The following is a 26,104-nucleotide window of genomic DNA, read 5'->3' as shown; positions in this document are numbered from 1 at the left end:
ATATTTATATATATATATATATTGATTTTTCAATTTTAGACTCTGTCAGATTTTTTTTATATAAATATTTGCAATTTAATGGTATTGACATGAATGGAAAGGGAAATCGTCAAACAAGTAATATATTTTTTTATATGCCATTAATAATAAATGGCTTAATAATTTCCAGAAAGAGGCCTTGGAAATGCACTTTCTCAACAACAAAAGTGAAAAAAAATAATAATGGAATTTAAGTAAATAGACTTAAATTCAGTTATCGCTGGGGCCACTGACGGATTGTGTTTCATGTTTTAGATTTACCTAACATGAGTGACGTTGTATTCTGTGACGTAATTTAGTCCTTTACAGAATTTCATCGCAGCAAGCAAGCTGTTTAAATTTCGTAAGCGGTAAAAATTTGTACATTGGATCATCATCAGACGTCATTTATGCAAACCCCCAGAGCTCTGCATTAGTATGTTCCAGTTCACAGTTGATAATTTACCAGGTAATCATCATATTTACAAAAGAGTATATTACTTTTAAGTTAAATCCCTACATGTACATGTGATTCTAACATATAACAAACATATACATGTATAAAGATTAAGGCAACTTTTATTTTTTTCTTTCAATCTTATGGTTTAGATTTAAAAGATTTGTGTAATGATTATATCTCAGTTTCTAAACTTAAATCCACAAAATATTGCTGAATGTGTTATTTTTACAATTTATAGGGGATGCCACATCATGCGTTAGAAATAAAAAAACAATTCTTAAATATAAGGTCACAATTACATATTATTATAAATATATTACATGTGAAACTTTTAAATGTTGTTTTGTATATCATCATATGATTTGTGACATATGATTTGTAATGGAGAACACTATTGACTAATATAATATTATTTATCTTGAATATAATAATTACATAATCTGAATATTACAAATCGATGTGCATGTACTGAATGAATACAGATGTTGCAGTAAAGTACCACAATTAAAAAGGACAAAATTTATAGAAGTGTATATTTATTGATTACTATTTTAGGACAGACTGCAAATATTTCAGTTTGCCCAAACCCTACCAACCAGTCTCAGGTGTGTGGGAAATTTTCATTATTTTTAATTTTATTTTTTTTATATATTTAAGGGAAAATAGGGGCCAAAATGGTTTTATCTTGTAAACATTTTTTAATGAGACTATTACAGAGTTTTGTGTAAATTGTCAGACGCAGATAAGCGAGGATATATACATGTATGTACATGTATGTACATGTATATAGAACCAAATACAATGAAAGTCCCAACTATGTATTGGCTTCCGAAGCTACACAAAACACCTTACAAATATAGATTCATTTCGTCTTCAAGCCATTGTTCCACTACTAAATTGTCTATTCTTCTTACCAGTACACTTGGTACAATCAAAAACCTGATAATAAATTGTTCAAATAAGGCCTTCGAAAATAGTGGAATTAATTACTTTTGGAGAGTCAAGAACTCGTTGGAAGTACTTGATAAATTGCATGCATATATTGGTGATTTTGAATCTGTTCAAAGTTTTGATTTTTCTACCCTATATACCACATTGCCTCACATTCTCATTAAGAAAAAATTCACACACCTAATTAAATGGGCATTTAAAAAGTCAGAATGTGAATATATATGTTCAAACTCTTTTAGGTCATTTTTTAGTAGCAATAAACAAAAAAACTATGTCAATTGGACATGCTTTGATACTATATGTGCCCTTGAATTTTTACTAGATAACATTTTTGTTCGCTTTGGAGATTCCGTATATCGTCAGGTTATCGGAATTCCAATGGGGACTAACTGTGCACCACTTATTGCAGACCTTTTTTTGTATTGCTATGAGTTACAATTTATGACAAAAATCAGTAAAGACCCATCGAAACAACATCTGATACACAAATTTAATAATACTTTTAGATATTTGGATGATATTTTGGCTCTCAATAATGACGACTTCAGTATGTATACTAAAGAAATTTATCCTGTTGAACTTACTTTAAATAAAGCTAATACTAACAATGACCACTGCCCTTTCCTCGATCTTGATATCTTTATCATTAACGGAAAGCTTAATACTAAAATATATGATAAAAGAGATGATTTTTCATTTCCTATCGTTAATTATCCATTTTTAGTTGGTGATGTTCCCTTGTCACCATCTTACGGTGTTTATATATCTCAACTTGTACGATTCGCTCGTGTATGTAACAACGTTTTAGATTTTAACGAGAGAAATTTATGTATTACTGAAAAATTATTACACCAGGGTTTTCGATATCACAAACTAGTCAAAACATTTACTAAATTTTATCATCGGTATAAGGACATCATTCGTAAATATAGCTCAACATGCAGACTTCTTATACGTTCAGGTATTTCACATCCAATTTTTTATGGAAATATTCTTTATAAAGCACAAAAATGTCAGTATTCACCTCTGAAACTAACAAAACCTTTAAATAGACTTATTAAGAAGGGATATAGTTATGATACTGTTGTCAGGTCATTAAAGATTGCATATTTTGGCGTTAATATTGATTCACTTATAGGGTCTTTGCATCGGCACTAAACACATTTATTTAAAAACCAGTTGTTGGCATGACACGGGTTATGTTCTTCTCATATATGTTATGATGGTATGATACTAAACCCCTAACGGGAAGGATTGTGCCTGATATTCATATGATGAAGACATAATCTTTCAATCAGTTTAATTGAAGTCTGGAGCTGGCATGTCAGTTAACTGCTAGTAGTCTGTTGTTATTTATGTATTATTGTCATTTTGTTTATTTTCTTTGGTTACATCTTCTGACATCAGACTCGGACTTCTCTTGAACTGAATTTTAATGTGCGTATTGTTATGCGTTTACTTTTCTACATTGGCTAGAGGTATAGGGGGAGGGTTGAGATCTCATAAACATGTTTAACCCCGCCGCATTTTTGCGCCTGTCCCAAGTCAGGAGCCTCTAGCCTTTGTTAGTCTTGTATTATTTTTAATTTTAGTTTCTTGTGTACAATTTGGAGTTTAGTATGGCGTTCATTATCACTGAACTAGTATATATATTTGTTTAGGGGCCAGCTGAAGGACGCCTCCGGGTGCGGGAATTTCTCGCTGCATTGAAGACCTGTTGGTGGCCTTCTGCTGTTGTCTGTTCTGTGGTCGGGTTGTTGTCTCTTTGACACATTCCCCATTTCCATTCTCAATTTTACATGTAATATTAGCACAAACTAGTACAATTTAAGTAATTATTTACAGCTTGTCTTGCAGTCTGCTCCAAACCAGTTAAAAATCTTTAGTATTTAGGTGTCGACAACAACTTTAATATATATATATACTAGAATTTATTGTAATCTTCATCCTGGAAGATTCTAGTAGTTGCTCAAATAGATGAGTATTTTACGCTGTACATTTAGGTGCCAAGCTTTGTTAATTTTAGGCTGGAAGCATTATGACAACAATTTCATTTGCCTAAAACCATTGGCCCTACTGGTTGCTGGGCTACTGTTTTGAATCCAAATTATGGTTGATATTTATTAATGAAAATTATAGTACAGGTTGAATTTCAGTTAGCATGAACACTGGGACTAATTTGAAATGTTATGCTTTTAATTATGAGGGTACCTAGACGTTGTTAAGCAGCTTGTTTGTGTTTTTTTTTTTTTTTTGTGTAACACAGGTCATCCTTTATAACTTGTTGGTTGTCCTAACAGGAGACATTTACCATGTTTACTTTGCATAATCTATGCCTTCTTATGATAATCCAAGTTTAAGGTCACCTAGACCTCAAATGGAAATAAGTTTTCATTTGGGCAACCTGGTTCAAACCCAAGACGAGACAGAGAGTGGTTGCTGCTGTTATACTTAATGTTTGTTTCTTCTTAAATGGATTTAGACTATAGTATACAGGTCCTCATAGACATTCTTTGAAATTTGCATTTGCCTGAGTTGATTAGGTTCTTCTTGCCTTGTATTTATGGGCAGTTTTATTACATTATAAGAAATTCACTTCTACATAGACATCTTACACATTCAGGTATTTCCCATCCAATCTTTTATGGTAATATACTTTACAAAGTACAAAATGTCAGTTTACCTCAAAAGCTAACTAAACATTAAAGCAAACTTATAAAGAAGGAATACTGTTGCCTGCATAAAAAGTGGCATATTTTGGCTTCAATATTGATTCACTTGCACAGTCCTTGCATCGGACAAAAACTCATTTATTCTTAAACCAGTTGCTGGTTGATACGGGTTATGTTCCTCTAATTTATGTTATGATGATATGATACTAAACCCCCCATTGGAGGGATGGTGCTAGATATTTCATATAATGAAGACATAATCTTTCGAACAGTTAAATTGAGGTCTGGAGCTGGCATGTCAGTAATTGTTAGTAGTCCATTGTTGATTTATGTAATGTCGTCATTTTTCAATTTTTGTTTTGTTTGTTTTGTTACCTATTCTGATATTGGACTCGGACTTCTTTAAACTGTGTGATTTTTACTGTGCGTATTGCTGTGTGTTTGTTTGTTCTGCATTTGGTTGAGATTTTAAATAACTTGTTTAACCTCTCCGCAATTTAGTACCTGTTCCAAGTCTGGAGCCTCTGGCCTATGTTAGCCTTGTATGAATTTTTATTTTAGTTCATATATTTGGGAGTTTAGTATGACATTCATTATCACTGTTCTGGTACAAATTTTTCATTATGGCTGAAGCCATTTCTGGTTTTTAGGTGGATCGCTTCAGATGCTTGGTCCCAACTGCAGATGTTTATCCTGCTATAACCCCATGGGTTTTATAACTGTTATTTCAGACCTTTAGTAACCATTTAATTGTAAGTTCCACAGCACCCAGTACATACAGATGTATCAGAGAGGACAGTCTTTCTTTTTTCATGAGTTCAGATCTCTAATTGTTTTAATGAATACATTTCCTATCTCTCTCTATGAATTGTTAAGGTATTGCTTACTTGTATATTTTGTATCTCTCTCAACAAAAATTGTGACATTACTTTTACTAGGTTTGGATACTTTTTTTAGGAAAATTTAACAGATGTGTCAAATAAAATAAAAAAATTTGAGGTTTGTCAGTTTTTAAGAAGGTATTAAACACTCCAGGCCTTTACATTTACCTTAACCAGAGTCATGCTGAAGTCTAACAAATATTTCCTTATCTTGTTGTTGGCTAAACTTGGTATGAATTCAGTGTGTTTGAAGCTGTCTTTTCTACTGTTTTTGAGGATTATTAAAGGGTCGGAGATCCAATGCTGACAACTTAATACAGGGGTTACAGAAGAATTGTTATTTTTCTCGATTAATTATGCTTTAAATTGTATTGGTATTACATATGTAACATATACTTCCATGTAGCTATTTGCTGTACAAGAATAGTAAGTATGTTTTTGTAGCAGACCGACATCCTCCAGATGGGGTTGACTAAGGTCTAGGCACGGAAATGAATCTTTGTGGCGGCATGATTGTCAAGCATATTAAAAGTTAACTCAGAACATGAAACTATGAGGATCCACCATATTTCTTAATAAAACATGTAGCAGGTAATGACACAGGTAGTTCTAGAGTGGGATTTTTGCACAATGAGATGAAGAACATGATCAGATGGATTATGCGGTTCATCAATTCTTAAGTAAGTATGGTCTCAAATTTGACCAGGTTATTGCAAAGCATGGACTTGTGTTGCTATAGAATATACAACTATATTATTGCCTTTATAAATAGCTGTCAGGGTTGCTACATAAAATATTATGATTTTCGATCAGACCAGAAATTTTTCAACTGGATGTTTTTCACTTGTCACCCTTAACATGCTTATGAAATGAACTGTTAAACATCTTGAATATATATTTGATGATATACTACAATATACTGTATTTTATGGTATACAAATACAATCAACTATCTTATGGTTTGGTGTAGTTTTGGTTAGTATTTTTATCTGTGTAGGTAAATATGTTTTTGAACAGTTGTTCACAAAACATCATATAGATTATTTAACATACATATGTACCAAGTTATACTTTGAATAAAAATATCTATCTATCTACCTATAGTTATCTCATATCTGGTTCACAGCTTTGCAGCGAACCGGCCTTTTTATGGCGGTTGACAGAGTCTCTGTTTTCCTCCGTCAATGTGGCAGAATTAGCTGCATAGAATCTTAATGTTAACTATGAAATTTTAGGTTTTTGGATAATACAGACTACACTTGTGTATCCCACGGTGTTTTCTAAATTTAAAGCACCAGTGTATCCCACGGTGCATCTTTACATTTTCATATATATCTATCTATCTATCTGCATTTTGCAGCAAGGTTGCCATATTATCTTCTGGTAACCAACCATATATCTATCTACATATACATATACATCTATCTATCTATATATATATATATATATCATATGAATCTATATTATGAATAAAAGCTGTGGCCAGATATCGCCAAACCATATATGTATTTTGTTTTAATGGCACCATCTGAGATAACTAATTTTTATCTAAATTGGTGTTCATTCTTCATTAAGAAAAAATACATTTCCTGTATTCAAATTTAAATGTACAAATACCTAATGCTGAGATATTTTCAATTACTGTTAAATGCAGAACAAACAAATAAATTATATTGCAGAAAATGCTCAGGTAGGAGTTATGCAATTTTGTTTATTGTTTCAACCAAATTTCTGATAATTGTAACTAATAAATTAGATCTTCATTATTGACTTATGTCAGATGATAATGACAATGATTTTACACGTGAAATAAAATTTGCTTGCATTTTTTATACATATTTTTACATTTTTTGTCTTTTCTATGAAAAAAAAACCCACGCCTGATTAATCATTCAGCTGGCTAGCAAAATTAACAGAATATTTTAATGTAGTGTACATCAAAATAAATAATACATTTGTAGGTTTACTATTGAGGTCAAGAATGTGTGTATTCAGTTAGGTGTGTAATAAATTGTGCCTATTTAATTATGTAACAGGTCAGGAGATATTAAATGTGGTGAATTAAGACGGGTTGTTTCCAATTAATACTTACACCTTTGAGTGTAATTATTTAAAAATCATGACATTTTATAATCATACTGACTCTTACTTGCCTATGGAAAGAATTGGAGTAAAACCATTTCAAAAAAGTGTGGAAATCAACTTAGATAAATTAACACACATGTTGACCTAAATTTCATAGAACAAAAACTTCCACAAGCATAAGATAATAATATAATACTTTCAAAATTGTTATCAACTGATTCAATTGATGTAAACATACTTTTTCAAATTAATTCATAAATAGTAAATCATTATAAATTTTGATTTACAAAGGAACTATATGCAAGTGTATATCTAAAATAAAAGGGTTGTTCGACCAATCTTTTCTTAATTTAAGGGCAAATAACATGTCAAAAGTTGGCAGTTGATGATTAAAATGGTGCAGAAAGTTTCTGCAAGTCATAAAAACACATAATTAGTTTCATGACATGTCTTCAACTTAGTATTCTGCACCATCTCCAAAAACAGAGTGATCGCAAAGATCCAGCATGGCTGAATCAAAACTTCTTGAAGATCATTTAAGTACAAAGAAAATGATAAAGGAGAAATAGTGTCTCCTTGGCGGACTCCAATACCACTAGCAAACATGTCAGATGCTTCAGTATTATGTACAACTCGTGATTTAACATCTTTATAAAAATTTTCAACAATTCTAAGAAATTTACCAGTTCTCTTATTTAAAACAAGTTTATACAAAAGTGAGTTTCTTTGAACATTGTCGAAGGCTTTTTCAAAGTCAACGAATACACAATGTAAAAAAATGTGAAGTACAAACAATATAATCTATAACACTATTATTTCTACTGGGAGGTCGACCAATAACATCTTGACCAACTCTACCGTTTAAAATAAATACTTTGTTATTATACCCCACGCAACGAGTTGCGGAGGGTATAATGTTTTTGACCCGTCCGTCCGTCTGTCCGTCAGTCCGTCAGTCCTGTTTCTTGTCATCGCAACTCCTCTCAAACCACACAACAGAATTTCACGAAACCTTTTTAGATAATAAGGACATACTATGTAGTTGTGCATATCGACAGGAAATTGCGATTCAATTTTTTTTCTAGGAGTTACGCTCCTTTGAACTTATTTGCTTCAATGTACTACTGCAACAGTTTGTCATCGCAACTCCTCTGATACCACACAACAGAATTTCATGAAACCTTTTTAGATAATAAGGACATACTATGTAGATGTGCATATCGACAGGAAATTACGGTTCAATTTTTTTTCTAGGAGTTACGCCCCTTTGAACTTATTTGCTTCAATGTACTACTGCAACAGTTTGTCATTGCAACTCCTCTGAAACCACACAATATAATTTCATGAAACTTTGTAGATAATAAGGACATACTATGTACATGTGCATATTGACAGGAAATTATGATTCAATTTTTTTTCTTATACAATTTTTTTTTCTTACACATATTTTATTTCTCCAATGACAATGTGGGGACGTGGGGTATGTGAGCGCGCTCACTAAGGTTCTTTAATTTTTACAAAATTCTAGGAACTTTCTACCATAACAATTAACAACTTTGTCGGGATTGTTTTTTGTTAACCACGAAATTGCGTATATTTAAATATTGGATTAAGGTATTGAATAATAACAATTGTATGTTACTTGGTTGTTACAATTATTTATATGATATATGTGTTTGAAGAATCCAAATGACAAAAATAACTGGGTTTGTAATATACGAAAGGAATTGTCCCACCTTGGTTTAAATGATTTGTGGTATTCACAAAATTCTTTATGTAAAGATCATATTATGGTTATTAAACAGAGACTATGCGATATTGTCAAACAAGAGTTTGATGCTACTTTAGATAGTTCATCAAAATGTTTTTTGTATAGATATATGATATCCAATTTTTCTTTGCAGTCATATTTATGTAAACCAATACCGAAATTTACAAAAAGTGTATTGTTAAATTTAGGTTGTCATCACATAATCTAGCTATAGAGAAGGGAAGGTATTCTAATGTAAAAAGAAACCTTAGAACCTGTACATTGTGTATTGATGATATTGAGGATGAAATGCATTTTATCTTATCATGTCCTTTATATTCAAATTTGCTTGAGTGTTTGATAAAACCATTTTATTGGCGTAAGCCATCTGATTATAAACTTTTACTATTATTAAGCACTACTAATGTAAAAGACTTATGCAACTTAGGAAAATATATATTTAGAGCACTGAAGTCAGAAATGACTGTTTTCAGTAAGTAGATTTGTAATTCATTTGTTACATATATTTGCTTTTTAGAATTATATTCATATATATTTACTTTTTGTGTATTTATTACTTGCGTCTGTTTTGTCATGATCGTATATTTTTGTAATCTATATTTAGTATATATTGATTATACATGTATATATGTTGTAAAACATTTGGGTAATAAAGAATTGTAAAGAATTGTAATTGATTGCAATTACAAGTCCGAATCAATTTTCATCTAGACTTGTTTTTGATATATTCAAATCGTCTAACATATATACATCAGTGAAATCAGTGTGATCAGTAAGGTTGTCAATAACAAAATCATCTACATCATAAAAATCATAAGAAATCAGACAGGTTAGCTGTGCGACTATTGAAGTCTCCGACCAAAACAATATAATCAGATTTTTCAGAAAATATCTGAAGTTCAAGTTCTATCTCACTAAATTGCATGCTAAAAGCATCTTCAGATGTATAATTTGTGTTTACTGGCGGTATGTAAACTATACTAATAAGAGGTTTTCTGGTAAATTTAAAACTTTTTTGTCAACAGTAAACCAATAAACAAATGTACATTCAGTTTCAATAGGTTTAATATATTTTTCTAAATACTTCCGATAACTTAAAGCAAACCACCAGATCTATGGTTAGAAAGTTTGTGTCTATTTTTAAAACTAAAGATAAATTCATCACAGTTAATAATGTCACAATCATCTAGTTTAGGCCGGCGTGTTTGATTACAAAGAATCCAGAACCGGGTTTGAAAACCAATGCGTTATTTTACAAGAAACCAAAACCGGATTTTCTCGGATTCCAGAAACAATGAAACTTGCCCTGAAACAAGAGTTATCGGATTCAAGAGGTTTAATATATTTCAAAATTATAGTGTTTACAAATTTTAATCGGATCAATTACCACAACTGGACACTTCATTGATGAGTTTATCCAAAAACACCTGTCTATAGATGGACTGGTCTATGATAAGCGAACCGGTTAACGGTTCGCTTATCATAGACTAGTCCATCTATAGACATGAATTATCCAAAAACACCTGTATATAGATGGACTGGTCTATGATAAGCGAACCGTTATTGATCCGATTAAAATATGTAAACACTATAATTGTATTCGCAAAGTAAATAGTGAAACACAACCATTGATTTTCTTGTAAAACAGAGTTTAGAAATATGTAAAATTGTCACATTTTGGAAATTATGGATATGACAGTATAACTATGACAACGGCAGTTGCTAAATATGCATTTGTCGCTATTCTATAACGTTTTGATATACTTTTTTTCTTCCTTTTATTCCGAATGCATTTTTGGTGGGGAATTTTTTTTTTTTGAAAGCTGTATATTATGATTTAAGGAAGGAAAAATAGGGTGTAAGTAGTTTATTTTTTATATATCATTTTCATAAATCATGTTTAATATTGATCTTGCAAATAGAAAGGTTTTAAACGGAATAATACAATAGCCGATACTTTAAAATACTTAGCTATATCACATATTAATGCTATCAATTTCAAACTCTTTTATTCGTCCCATATCATCATGATAATACACTCAGTTCTTTTGTTTATCCGTTTGGTGACATTGATAGGTGATTAGAAATCAGTCATAAAAATTATAACGATAATCATCCTTATCACACACATGAAGGCCATACATTGTATTAGAACATACTCACCCCGTCTCCTCCAATGAAAAATGATTTATTTCCCTTCGAATTTTCATAGTACATGGCTTTCCATGCACTATAAAATGCTATACATGAATGACTTTCCATTGTAGATTAATCATAAAAGTGAACTCTTTATGACTACAATAATGAAGTGTAAGATCCCCAAAGGCAATTTCAATAGGAAAAGAGTAAGAGAAAAAATCATGAGTATTGTTGTTTGTCTAATCAGTGACGTTGAAACGATTGTAATATTGAAAATCATTGATGAAGTTTTGTTATTATTCATAAATTATACAATTTTAGAAAAAGCTGATTTATATAACATTACGTCCTTTTTAAAATGAAGGAATTTTAGATATGTAAGTATTAAACGATACCGAAAACAGAATTCACAAAACTATCGCTTTTATATTTCATTCCATCTGTTGGAATGACCATTTAATATGATATTCATCCATTTTACTAACCATGTTAACGCTTAAAGTGAGCTAATACTCAGGTTAAAGTATTACAATGTGAGAGGCTAACTTTGTTATGTCACTCGAAGGTGTGAATATGTTCTAAATTGGTCAGACAATACTTGGTTATGTTTTATGAACATTTAAAACCCTCGGCTACACCTCGGACTTTAAATATTCATAAAACATGACCAAGTATTGTCTGACCAATTTAGAACATATTCACACTTTCGATTGACCTTACAAAATTATCCTTTCCCATTGTAATATTCAAAACTAAATAAGAATTCACTTTTTTATAATGAAGGGAGTATATAACAGGTAACGACCATTACAATGGATGGAATGAAATAGCACTGACATAGTTTGTGAGGTCAAAAAGGATAAATTGTTCAAACATTTGAGGTTTTCTTCTACATCAGGTAAAAATTTAATACTTATATACCTTAAATTTCTTGATTTTAATTAGCACGCAATGTTATATCAATCTGCTTTCTGAAATTTGAATATTTTTTGATAATCATAAAACTTACTCTAGAAATATTTGAATTACGACCATTCAACATCAGATGCTTACTTTTTATTGATGAATGTACATGTATTGTGGGTTTTTGTTTTCTCAAAAAAATCCTGTGCTTTATATATCAGCAGTCTGACATTGTTTTCTTGAAAAAAAAATAATCGACTCGAATGTCAGGTATAAAAATTATATAAAAGATAATTTTACCTACTCTTTGGCCCCATTTTATTTTATTTTTTGTTTGTTATATATATGTACCATTAATATAAAGATTAGCAATGTTCAAAATGTTTTTTATAATTCTTTTCTCTTTCATCTTTAATCAGTAGGCTATTTTCCCAAGGAAAATGCCTCAGGGGATTGTACACTTCGTTAGTGAAGTTATAAAGAGTTCACTTTCATAATTAATCTACAATGAAAAGTCATTCATGTATAGCATTTTATAGTGCATGGAAAGCCATGTACTATGAAAATTAGAAAGGAAAGAACTGGCTTTTCATTGGACGAGAAGGGGTGAGTATGTTCTAAACTGTATTATTATACTGAACAGAAAAATAAAGATATAATTATTAAATCAGAATAGGATTTTTTTCCTGGTGTGCACAGTCTTTTTGTAGACGAATTTATTCTAAAGAAGTTCAAATCTACAAGACAATTTTGTAGCCACCGCCATTTCTACACGACGAAAAGTTGTTATTTGAGAAGACATGCAGTTTGCCTCCAAAGGAGTTATTTTATCTACGCGCTCGTTTGCATTTTGTCTTTATTTTGCCTACATGCGGTTTCCAGAGGGAAATACGAGGTTATTTTTACGACGTTATTTTATTAGTGGTTACTATAGTAAAGTATATAATATAATATTTGTGTTTACGGTTTAGGTACACTCCCCCCTCCCCTGTTTTTGGAGAATATCAAATGGTCTTCTACTAAAAGCTAAATGGACAAAACTACTGATAACGTCCTGTAACTGACCATGTAGTGCACTTAGGAAATTGTTTCGGCACTTTACTACTGAATATTCTAAGATATTAAATTTGTCCGCAATCCGTCAAATTGTTTGCCGACATCCCATATAAAACAATCCAATAAGAATGGGTTTTTTTCATCGGACACAGGCTTTTTACCTACGCCACGAGGGTGTTTTTTACAACATTTTCACCAATAATGCACACAAGTTCTCCTAACAGTGATCTGCTTACACGGAACACAGATCTGAAGTCATTTATATTATAGAAAGGTAGCACATTTTCAACATAACCTTCAATATGTGGTTTTATTGTCCCTCTTTGTTTTTCCAGCAGCAATAAAATTAATCATTGGTATAAAATTTAAATCATCATCGAAAAGAAAATCAAGCACAGTCAGGATAACTTGTAGTATCCATATTCATTAATTAGGTCTTTCCACTTTTCTGTGGAAAGACCTATTGTATTTGTTCTGATTATTAGGTCTTTCCACTTTTCTGTGGAAAGACCTATTGTATTTGTTCTGATTATTATTTTTTTTTTTTTTCTTCTTCCGCCACTTTTATTTCTTGCGTATAAATTTTGTTTCGCAAGATGTCGCTTAGATGTTTGGTATATGATATCGAACAGTTTATGCGCCTTTGAAATTCACCCTGCGTAACCGAATACTTTTCTTTGTAGGAGCTATCTCCCCGAACACTGTTTTCCTTGTGACTGCATCTCCTCCGTAACCGTATATGAAAGCGACAAATTTATTTTATAAAATTGCTCGTTATATCCTTCGCATGATTTGTTCAATTTTGACCGAAGCCATACGAACACTCCATATGAGAGTTATTTCCCCTTATGCATTTGATATAAGTGATATGCATTTCTATCTTGTAAACCATAAGTGATAGAGACCTAGGATATTTTGATTTGAGGTCCTTGGTCCAAAAATAAGAAAATTAGGTCAAGGTCAGAGGTCAAGGTCATATTTTAAATTTTGATTTTGGCTTATTTTCAATTCTTTTCAAAAACCGTATAAGATATCGACAACATATTTTAACTAAATTGTAAGTTGCGACATGTCGTAACACATAAATTTTGGTTGAAAGGGTACACTAACATTAAATTGGAGTTTTCTCCCCTCTTATATTAAAAATTAGGCATATAGTGATATAACTCATTAACCATGTATAATTAAGACCTATGGTCTTTTGATTTGAAGCCCTTGGTTTATGACCTTGAAATTGAGCTCAAGGTCATAGGTAAATTTGACGTTCTAGATATTGACCTTTGCTTTTACCTCATATGTATACATGATAAAGCCATGGGACTTTTTGCATTACGTTGCAAGCCACTTGACCATGGAAAAGCGAACCGGAAGTTACCATGTGTAAACCGGAAGTAGCTATTTTTTTGTACTTATTTAATGTAAAAGTATATTAAACCATATATTTTTGGAATCAGTATCAAGTAAACTATAAAAAAAAAAACCGGAAGTGACATTTTTCAAACCGGAAGTAACAATTTATCTCCCTTATTTAGAAAAAAAATGTATAGAAACCATATATTTTTGGAATCAGTGTACAATAAGCTATCATTTGACGCTGGATATGATATTTATTAGGTCTTTCCACTTTTCCGTGGAAAGACCTATTGGTTTTGTTCTGAGATTTTATTTTTTTCTTCCGGCACATTTTGTTCTTGCGAAGTATTGTGGTTTCGCAAGATGTCGCTTAGATTTTTCGCATATAAAATCGAACAGTTATTGCGCTTTTGAAACTGACCCTGTTAAACCGTACACTTTACGTTGTAAGAGTTATCTACCCGAACACTGGTGACAACTACTCCTTCGCAACCGTAAAAGATTACGACAAATTTATTTTACCAAAGTGCTTGCTATATCTTCAAGATGATGAGTCGGTTTGCACCAAAGTACTCCGGAGTCTCCATATGAGAGTTATTTCCCCTTATGCATTTGATATAAGTGATATGCATATAAACTCATAAACCGTAAGCCGTATAAACCTAGAGTCGCTTTATTGAAGGTCCTTGGGTCCCAACTTAGAAAATTAGGTCAAGGTCAAAGGACAAGGTCATGTTCTAAATTTTGACATTCACTTCAAACTGCTTTTACTCAGAAAAAAGTTAGGGGTAAAGTTTTAAAAAATGTGAGCAAAATGTTAGTCACAACATTATTTAAGTCGAGAGTATTTGTCGAAATGATACGCGTAGTATTTTGGGGGTTTTCATGCCACTGAAAAGGAAAAATGAACAAATTAGCTAATTATAGCTTCAAATTTTACAGCTCTCATGATGCGTACATGCAATTTATCTTTGTAAATCATCCAATGCCCACAACTACCCATCTAGCCCCCCCCCTTTTTGTTTAGGAATCCCATTTCTATTTTATTATAAAAATGCTAATCCTTCTTTTTTTAATGAATACATTTCTTTCTGAAATACAAATCTATTCCTGCAAAATAAAATCTGCTCCAAATCATGTACATGTATTTCTGAAAATTAATCGATAAACGTTTTGTTAAAGTACTAACGCCAGCATTATTTTTGTGTGCATGCAATGAATGAGTCGACCAGTGGTCAGCGATCGGACAATAGTTTACCTGTAGAATAAACGTAGAAAATATATTTTCCGTTAGCAGTATAAATCACGTGCAGTCCGCTTGACGTTCCAATCTGGATTCAGAAATTAAAATCAATGGCGAAGAAATCCCTCAAAAGTTCGTGAATAGTAGTAAAATCCGAGAATCAAATTTCTAAGCATGCATTAAAAAACAAATCTGTGTTCCAGTAAATATATGTACTGTACGAAAAAAGCATGCATGATCCGACATCAATGACCTGTAAATGAAAGAAAAATTTAAATCCGTTAGCTGACAATCTTTATACACAGGTCTGGTCCTGACGACAATCCCTCTGCAACTAAATTTCTGTGTATATCGATCAGCTTGGTGACGTCACAATCACACCAACAATCCGGTGCAGTGCGTGTTACCTAAAATAAAATAGGGGTTTTCCCCCTTTCGAAAATAATTAAAATGTGCACGTACAGGGTTAAATACAAAAGATCCATGCAGGTTAGTTCCGATGTCCTTTGATCATAAAATTGAAAACAATGCACACACAATAAGTAAATAAGACACAAGTACTGGGTTTATGACCTTGAAATTGAACTCAAGGTCAGGTAAAATTGACGTTCTAGATTTTGACCTTTGCTTTACCTCATATGTATACATGATAAAGCCATGGGAATTTTTGTATTACGTTGCAAGCCACTTGACCATGGAAAAGTCAACCGGATGTGACCTGGTGCAAACCGGAAGAAGCTATTTTTTGTACTTATTTAATGTAAAAGTATATTAAACAATATATTTTTGGAATCAGTATCAAGTAAACTTTCAAATAAAACCGGAAGTGACATATTTCAAACCGGAAGTAACAAATTATCCCCCTTATTTAGAAACAAATGTATAGAAACCATATATTTATTGAATCAGTATGAAGAAACCTATCTTAGGACGCTAATAGTTACTTAGTTTATAGAATAAATTAGAAGTAGCTTCTCATCAATAATTTAGAAATTGATGTGGAAAGACCTTCAATTGTTCTCTGAACAATTGGTTTTTAATTTGATTTATATTATTCTTTGGTCTCCAATTTATATAAAACACTGAAACTAAATCCGGTTTTCTTTAACGAAACCCGTATTTAGTTTTAGCGTTTGATTTCATTTGTAAGTTTTTGAAAACCCGGATTATGAAACCGTATCTGGTTCTCTTGTAATCAAACACGACCTTAGTTTCTATAAGACAGATAATAAAAAATTATCATGATTACACAATAGAGATTTAAATTCAGGGTAAAGTACTAATCTATGTTTAATACCATACCAAGTTAACAATATTGTCAGTTTTATTTACAGTTAAATTCGAATCACAAAGGTGAAAGTCACCGGTATCGTTTAACTGATCACTTCTTACGGTATCGTTGCCTCCACAGGGTTGTCCTAATGTTGGTTTTGAAAACGTCTGTCGTAATTTCTTGGTGTTGATTTTGGGCGAATGCCTTCAAGGCTCAAACGGTCTCTTAATTGGTTGTTTTCAAGAATTTGTTTCATTGTCAGTGCAATGTTTATAATTAATGCAGGACTTCCATTTTAGGCATTTCATTTATGGATTGGTTTTAGCGATGTAAGGACTTTCTTATAATTTTAGAAATTCTAATTAATTGTGTTTTAAGCATTAGATGCCACAACAACATTGACGATGAAATGGTAGGAATTGTACAAGTTGTCTAATTGTGAGTATGGATGTAAATTATGTTTTATTTTAGTGAGGAATTATCTTTTTGTTTATTTATAGTTCAAATCAATAAATTCAAATCTTTAAATCAAATACTACTTCGTTATGTAAGGTATTCAGCTAAAACTAAATGCTCAAAGAAAATGCCTTATATATATATTCAAAAGTTATATAAAATTTATGTGTTATTTTTTCAATATTGAAAATTATTATTCTTACTAACAGCGGATCAAGGAATCTTGAGTTTTTGGTAAGCGTATTGTCTAAAGATTTAGATTAAATCTAGTTTACTTTGTTTTTGCATTCTTTTGATTTTGTTTAATGTTTTTGATAAATTTGAAGTTATTAATTATATTCTCATGATAATTTAAATAGTACCAAATTTACTACACCAGCAAACTTCAACTTGTTATTATTCATTTTTTGTTTGTTTCAAAATTCAACTTTTAGTCAGTTTCAAGCTGATAAATGTGTTTCAGGGCAGATGTTACTCATTTATAGAAATTTCATTGTTTTCAACTGTAATTAGGCGTACACAATAGCCTTAGGATAATCAAATGATTTAGTATTAGATACAGAACAAAGACAGGCTGGTAACAACCGTTGCCGTATAGTTTTCTGCATGAGTAGTCCGGTCAAGTCCGAGGCGATAGCAGAAAAACTATATGGGTGGTTGTTACCATCCTGTTTTTAAAGGAAATGTGAGCTTTTGCCGTCACTTGGCGTCCGTCGTCCTCGTCGTCGTACGTCCGGTGTAAACTATTTAAAACATCTTCTCCTCTGAAACTACTTAACCAATTCCAACCAAACTTAAGCTGAATGATCCATAGGGTATCTAGATTAATGTTTGTGTTTTATTTTTTATTTCGTCAAAAAACATGGCCGCCATGGCTAAAAAGAGAACATAGGGGTAAAATGCAGTTTTTGGCTTATATCTCAAAAACTAAAGCATTTAGAGCAAATCTGATTTGGATAAACATGTTCATTCGGTCAAGTTCTATCAGCCCAGAAATTTTCAGATGAATCTAACTACCCATTGTTGGGTGCTGCCACTAAATTGGTATTTTAAGGAAATTTTGCAGTTTTTGGTTATCTTGAATATTATTATAGATAAAGATAAAATGTAAAGAGCAAAAATGCTCAGCAAAGTAAGATCTACAAATAAGTTTTATATGACCAAAATTGTCAATTGACCCCTTAAGGAGTTATTGCCCTTTAAGGACAATTTGACACAATTTGTTTATCGTGTTTTCTAACTTTAAAAAATCTTCTCCTCTGAAACTACTGAACCAAATTAAACCAAACTTAAGCTGAATGATTCTTAGGTTATTTAGATTAAATTTTGTGTTTTATTTTCTGTTTCGTTAAAAAAAAAACATGGCCGCCATGGCTAAAAATAGAACATAGGGTAAAATGCAGTTTTTGACTTGTATCTTAGAAACTAAAGCATTTAGAGCAAATCAGACAATAAGTTAAAGTATTCATTAGGTCAAGGTCTACCTGCCCTGAAATTATCAGCCAAATCGGGTACGGATTTTTAGGTTATTGCCCCTGAATTGACAATTTTAAGGAAATTTTGCAGTTTTCGATTATCATCTTGAATATTATTATAGATAAAGATAAACTGTAAACACCAAAAATGTTCAGCAAAGTAAGATCTACAAATAACTTTAATAAGACCAAAATTGTCTATTGACCCTTTTAAGTATAAAGACCATTTTTCACAATTTGTTCATCAAGTTTGCTTACTTTAAAAAATCTTCTCCTTTGAAACTGCTGAATCAATTTTATCCAAACTTGGGCTGAATGAGCTTCAGAGTATCTAGTATAAATTTTGTATTTTATTTCCTTGTACGTCAAGAAACAGAGCCACTATGGCCGCTAAAATGGAACATACGGGTAAAATGCATTTTTTTGCTTTTGAAGAAAATATGACAGATACAAAGGACATTTAAATGGCATTTTTAAGCCACTCATTAATATAAAAATTATATTGAAAAGCAAAAATAATCATTGATGAAAGATTTAAGCAAAAAATTACAGGTGAGCGATTAAGGCTCCTCAGAGCCTCTCGTTTTTTGTTACCTTTGTTTTGTATCTGACTTGTACGACAAGTAATACATTTTGAATTAAAAAGATGATTGCATAATTAAAAGATTGAACACAAAATAATGTGCATACCGGTTTATGTACCACGATGTTTGGAGATATTTAGTCTTTAATGAATCATGGATTTTGCGTTAACACTAGCGCTTCTCAATTTTATAAGCTTTGTGTGAGTATATCTATTGCTTATTTCTTTGATTCATATCAGTGAAGTGGGAGTAGATTGAAAAGTTGGGTGGGGAATCTATATTTTCTATCATAATAGTCTAATAGTCTAGAAACAAAACGAAACACAGAAATGTATGTTTGCCTCCCCCTCCCGTCTTGAAAGTGTGAGTGGGGGGGGGATTGCCACATTTCTCGGCTCGTATCCCCATAAAAGAAAACTCACACACACACAAAATAAACAACTAAAATATAAGGGGACGACCATTTGATATTCTGGGGGGGGGGGGGGGGGGGGGGGGGCAGGAGGATTTTGAAAATAAATAACTCAGCCTTGATAATCACAAAAATAAATGGTTTGTTCTGTGGTAGTTGGAAAATAAATAACCTGACTTACAATGTATTGAAAATGAATAACTCTGCAGGTCTTTAAGCCATTTTATAAATGCTATTCGAAAGTATGAGGTGGCACCAGATTCTTCATAAAATTCATCTTTTTCCAAAAAAAAATTCGGGAAACACTTCCGAAATCTTTTAATAATAAAGGTATAAATATTATTTAAATATACTTGAAATGTCTGAAAATGGGTTTCATTTAACTTGAGGTATATTGGCTCAGGAACACTTACCTCACTTTTATTACAGGGCCGTAACTACATTGAGGCAAATGCCTTTATGTAGGAAATTTTAAAACCAAAAGCTTGTCTTCATATCAAATTGGTTTCACAGCGAGTGTTTGCAAGAAACAAGTTCTGTTCTCCCTTGGACGTAGCACCTGTTTTTTCATGATCAATGTTTCTTTAAATTTGTCTTTTGTTCATTGATTGCCCTTCTGTATTTTCTTAGTGTTGCATTCCTTTTGTGATTTAGTAATTTTGTTTTCAACTTGATCATGAGTTTTATTTTATTGAAGAGTTTTTAGCTAATTCAACAACTTAACTACTTTAAATTGTATCCCAGTTAAGAGCTACATCAAGTTGTAATTGAAATGTGTTATTAAAAGTTACTTGACATAGTTATTTCACTGATAATCAGCCCCCTCTTAACTTAATTTGAATAAAACCCCATATAATTTACAGGTATAAAAGATTTAAATTCTGCATGCCGAAACAAAAAAACAAAAACAAAAAGAAAAAAACCAGCAGCCACATACTTAACTATGTGAATTGCATTTTTACTTTATTCTTCATATTGGTCTTTTGATGTTGTCCATAAAAACTTAAGTCTTACGCTGAATCTATACATTTTGCTTTGTGACCAAAATATTGTCAAAAAATTATTAAAACAGAACTTGCGTTTTCAGAATAAGAAAGGGTCTGGGAACGCCCAGAAAGCACCATTTTGCATCATTTGTTCTTTAGTTTCTTTGGGCCTTCAGCGGCTTCAAAACCCTTCAAAATTTTTATGCCTCGCTCCGCTCGGCGTAAATATATTTGCCAATACTTTTAAAAGAGGCTAGTCACAGCCCAACTCTAATACCATGTATGTATGCAATACATGTATATGCAGTTTGGAATTCAGAAGATTCATTTCTGCAGAAGATGATGATTAATTCTGATTAAATGGTACATTAATGACTTGACTGTACATGTATTATTTATAATAAAAAATGAATTTAAAAATTGTATGTTTTCAAATATTATTAATATAGTTATGAAAATAAATAATCAGTCCCTTGTTTTAATGAAAATGAAAAATCTTGCTTCAACAGTGCAGAAAATAAAAAATCGGTCCTCTTAGTTTACAAAAATAAATAACCGATCCAAAAACAAATCCTCCTGCCCCCCCCCCCCCCCCCCCCCCCGAGAATATCAAATGGTCGTCCCCTAAATAACAGATTTAAGACATTTAAAATTCAACGATGTATGAAAATGAAATAAGAAAGAGTAATCAGACAAATGTAATAACAACATGTAAACATATGAAATCATTAAAATAAAGAACAAAATATAAAAAATTTTAAAAAAGCTGTTTCTCTTTTTTTATGGGGAATAACATGTAATGAAAAATAATTGATTTTGTCTCGTTTTAAAGTTTTTGATCCACTTATTTTAGAAAAGATTTTTTTGGGGGAGGGTAATTTCATGCTCATTACAGTAATGAGATGTTCGAGTAGACCCATATATTGATCACGTGACAGTTTTTTTTTTCCATCACTACATTCAAAATGGATGGTGTTTTTTTTTTACGCTGAGACTGATTTTGTGCTATCACAAGCCGACTTAAGCAAATTCTTTGAACATGAAGAGAAAAGGGAAAATCCTCCGCATCCTCCGCATAGTTCTAAGCAAACCCACGAGAGGTTTGTACATGGAAACATTTTATGGTTGCAGTTACTCTTGCAGTCAGTAACTTTGTACTAGGAACTTTAATTTCAGCATTTTGGAACAAAGTTAGCTTTTTTATAAATATGATTTTTATGAACAATTTTCATATAAATTATATTTATAAAACAAGGTATAAAGGTGAACGATAAAGTGCCCATGAACTCACTGCACTGAATGCAAGCGTGATTCTATTTATAAAAAGTGTCCGTGTAACACCCGTTATTGTACTGTTTTTCTATAGCTCTGCTGGGGACAAAGTCGTACAACATTCATTCTTGACAATTAAGAAACACCAAATTCTACAATTTCATTGGTCGAGAGCACTTTGCTATACCGGTATTATAATTACAGATTAGATCTCTGATTTCGTTATGCTTACATGAGTTTTAAGCGAGTTACAATGTTATATCTGAATTTCAATCAGTTTGGACTGTTCATTCTCTTACACGAAGCAGTAACTCCTTAGGATGTAAAATTGCCCTAGTTAAGCTTCAACTTCAACTTTTATTAACACTCTAGACAGTTTATAGTGTAACAAGAGGCAGACAAATGATACAAATAATATTTTACAATGGTGAACAAGATAGAAATATATACATAATGATGTCAGTTACTTCCTAAAGTAATAGTACATTATACCTAATTCTCTGTACACTATGAGGTACACAAGTATACACATTTATAACAAGTAAAAATCATTCAGAACTATAATAATAATGGGATTTAAAATCGCCAGTCGAATAAAAGTTTTTTGTGAAAATTGACAACTTATTCAAGACTTTTACATTACATAAAGACAGCAGACCATTCATTTTATATTCTGAAGGGTTTACAATATAGTAATTTGGGATATATTTATGTGTTAATTTTGTAACCTCGTCATTGCGACATACAAATAAGTAATGAAACTGATTTCCAATACAATTATTTTTAGACAAAGTACATAATCTTTCTCCTTTTGGAATGTTATCCCATCGACCAGATTCTATGGGAATTTTGATATTTGAACATCTAAGTTTTGTTATATATGTTGTGTACAAGTTGTAAAAAAATTGTACAAAAAATTTGACTTTGTACAAATTGTAATTTGTACAAAAAGTGCTTGTTCAAATTACAATTTGTACAAAATTTGACTAATATTCACTTATAACTTGAACAATAACTTATAGTATGGACTTTGTTTTAAAAAAAGCATTGTTACACACTATAGAATTTTGATTTAATGACCACACAATAACCCTTATTCACTAAATACAGAAATACCCAGATTGAGGAAATGTAATTGATACATGCATGCCAGTTAATTCTGATAGTACAATAGAAATTGGCCCCAAGAGCTAATTCTGATAGAATAATAAAAATTGGTCCCAGTGACAATTCTAATAGTATAATAGATATTGGCTCCATTGACAATTCTTATAGTATAATAGATATTGGCCCCATTGACAATACTTATAGTATAACAGATATTGGCCCCAGTGACAATTCTGATAGTACAATAGATATTGGCCCCATTGAAAATTCTGATAGTATAATAGAAATTGGCCCGAGTGACAATCAGGATGATACTGACGTTGAAACAACAATCATACGTGCCAGGAAGTGTGCACTGTGTGGCCAACAGATCCAAGCCGAATATCTTACCAAGAAAACGAAACGGAAATTATCAGAACTTGCTGTGGGGGATAATGTCATTATACCAATTCCTCAGTATGAGCAATACCAATTGCTCCTCGAAATATCTTAGGTGTAATTATTGATTCTGGAGACTTTGAATACCGCATTGGAACAGTTGTAGGAATTTTAGCAGGATATTTGTCAAGAAATCAAATTGAAGCTGTTAAAGACACATCTTTTTTCGCAGCAACGGTTCCTGAGCTTCAACTTTCGTTACGTGAAGCAGCTAAAAATTTATCAAAAGCTGGTGGTCAGGGTTTATTTTAATGTAAATGCAAAAGGGGGCTGCAGCACTTCTAAATATTAATGTAAAAAGCAAAAGATGTTGTGCAATTCCCGATGCCATAATTCACTCACATGCTCAAACGAATTATACAGGACTATTTTTGTATTTTGTAAATAAAACCCCCATCACACTAGACCAAAACCATTAAGATCCAACTACGATCTATAAAATAATAAGATCGTGGTGAGATCGTGGTATGGTCGGCTTGATTATTCTATGTCTTATAGTTTTCACGTTCATACTACGACCTTGCTATGCTACGATACCGCTATGACCGTTACACGTTCATACTACGACCTTGCTATGCTACGATACCGCTATGACCGTTACACGTTCAATTTACACTTTGTCACGCTCTTGCTACGTCTAATAAGACCTTACCACGACTTACACGATCTCTGTACGCTTCTACCAAGACCTTCTCGATTGCATTACGATCTCAGTATAAGTCTACTACGATCGAACCACAACTCCACTACATTGTCACTACGCTCTTTGTTCCTATAAATATCTTGACTTTCCCATTGTACACACCAGATTCCTTGAGAAAACATGTCACTAAAGGTATCAAAAACACTTAGAGGTCGTGGTTCTAAAAGTAGAGGTATCAACAGAATGTGGTCGTGCTATTGTTGTGGCTAGGACGTAGTAGAATCGTCACAACCTCCATAGGAGTATAATGATGGTAAATTGAGGTAAAATATTTAAAGAAATACATTTTAATATTTCATATAAAACTAAGTTAATCTTACATGTATTTGTAGAAAATAAATAATTCTTGTATAAAGCTTTTTGTGTAAAAAGATATAATTAGAAAGTCTCTAATGTTATGTAAATTGAATAATGAAAAACAATATATGTTGGTTGACCATAGAGTTTGGGACACTTGTATTTGAGAGTTGTATTTTACAGTTGTGTTTGACACTTGGATTTAGACATTTGTTTAAGACAGTTATACATTTTAGTTATTGGATTGATATTAGACATGCTGTTATATTATGTCTCATGAACTTATGTAGTTGTGATATGTGATTATTGTGATTGATAAACTACACTGAATGCTGATTTAATAAACATTATATATAGAACTTTGAATCTGTGTTGCGTTAACATGCATTCATATAAAAGCTACCAGCTAGTTCCCCCAACCTAGCAAGATGAGTACTGGCCTTGGTTATACGTGGCGGAGTGACCCAGCTTTCCGGTACTGAGGAGGGATACATGTAGGATGCAAACCTGATACCAAGACAAGAGTCAGCATATCTCCAGATAGGAAACATTGGATTTTCCTGAGTATGCAGAGGTGAGTCAACCTTTTATTTATGATCTTATATGACACCAAATCTTTTAATTTTACTTTAAATTTGTAATTAAAGTTGTCAAGATCTTTAAATAGGAATTTCCCTCTAATAAGACTCAACATGTCTAATTCAGTTTATCCTGAACCCTCCTTAGCTCTAATAGCCCCCCTTTCGAAAAATATTATACAGTTGCAATTAGGAAATAAAACAGTTGATTCGTTAGTTGATACAGGTGCTTCAATTTCTTGTATCTCATTACAGTGTTTACAAAAATGTTTGAAAAACACCAATATACAAAAAAGTACACAAACTGGAATTTTTACTGCTTGTGGTATGAGTTATCCAATTTTAGGAAAAATAAATGCTAAATTAAATATAGATGATTTAATTATATATCAAGAATTAACAGTGCTTGAGAATTTGACCTTTAGTATAATCTTAGGAATAGACTTTCTTAAAGCTAATAAAGCTCATATTGATTTTGAAAATAATACCTTATCAATACAAGAAAATTTATTGAATGTTCCCTTAAATAATATAGAGACTAATGAGCATTATGCTAATGTTAAAACTATAGCAGTAGAAGTTATTCCCCCACACTGTGAAATGATTATACCTGTTAGGCTTAATGTTAGGCATCATAATAATAGTACAGTAATTCTTGAACCAAACTTTTCAAGGGATGTTAAAAATTTAATTGGTTCAAAAGTGATAGTTAATGTACAAAATGGAAAGGCTATGTACAGAATTTTAAATCCCACTGGACTCAGTATAAAATAAGAAGGAATATGAAAGTATCGAAGGCTTTTCAAATAGACAAAAATGGTATTTTAACCTTAGATGAAAATGAAACCAGAGATAAATATGTACAAACTAATAAATCACAAAGTGTTGTTAAAGAGTTAGGAATACAAATAAATGAAAATTTAGATATGTATGAAAAACAACAATTAACAGAGCTTTTAACAAGAAGTTTTTGCAAAAGACATATCAGAGT

At 31.7% G+C, this 26,104-nt stretch overlaps 1 protein-coding gene across 1 annotated transcript in view; it reads left to right on the top strand.

The window, feature by feature from the left end:
- Positions 1-227: 227 nt before the first annotated feature.
- The window catches only part of LOC127724539 (sodium- and chloride-dependent creatine transporter 1-like), a 64,000-nt gene continuing 38,123 nt past the window's right edge, over positions 228-26,104 (top strand). The window contains exon 1 of the mRNA XM_052231521.1: positions 228-487. Within this exon, the coding sequence (XP_052087481.1) occupies positions 457-487 (31 nt within the window). The 5' untranslated portion in view covers positions 228-456. The remainder of the gene's footprint in view (positions 488-26,104) is intronic.

The sequence above is a fragment of the Mytilus californianus genome, unplaced genomic scaffold (assembly GCF_021869535.1).
Source record: "Mytilus californianus isolate M0D057914Y unplaced genomic scaffold, xbMytCali1.0.p SCAF_1, whole genome shotgun sequence".
Taxonomy (NCBI): Eukaryota; Metazoa; Mollusca; class Bivalvia; order Mytilida; family Mytilidae; genus Mytilus; species Mytilus californianus.
The sequence above is the reverse complement of the archived record's forward strand: the minus strand, read 5'-3'. Positions and strand labels throughout refer to the sequence as shown.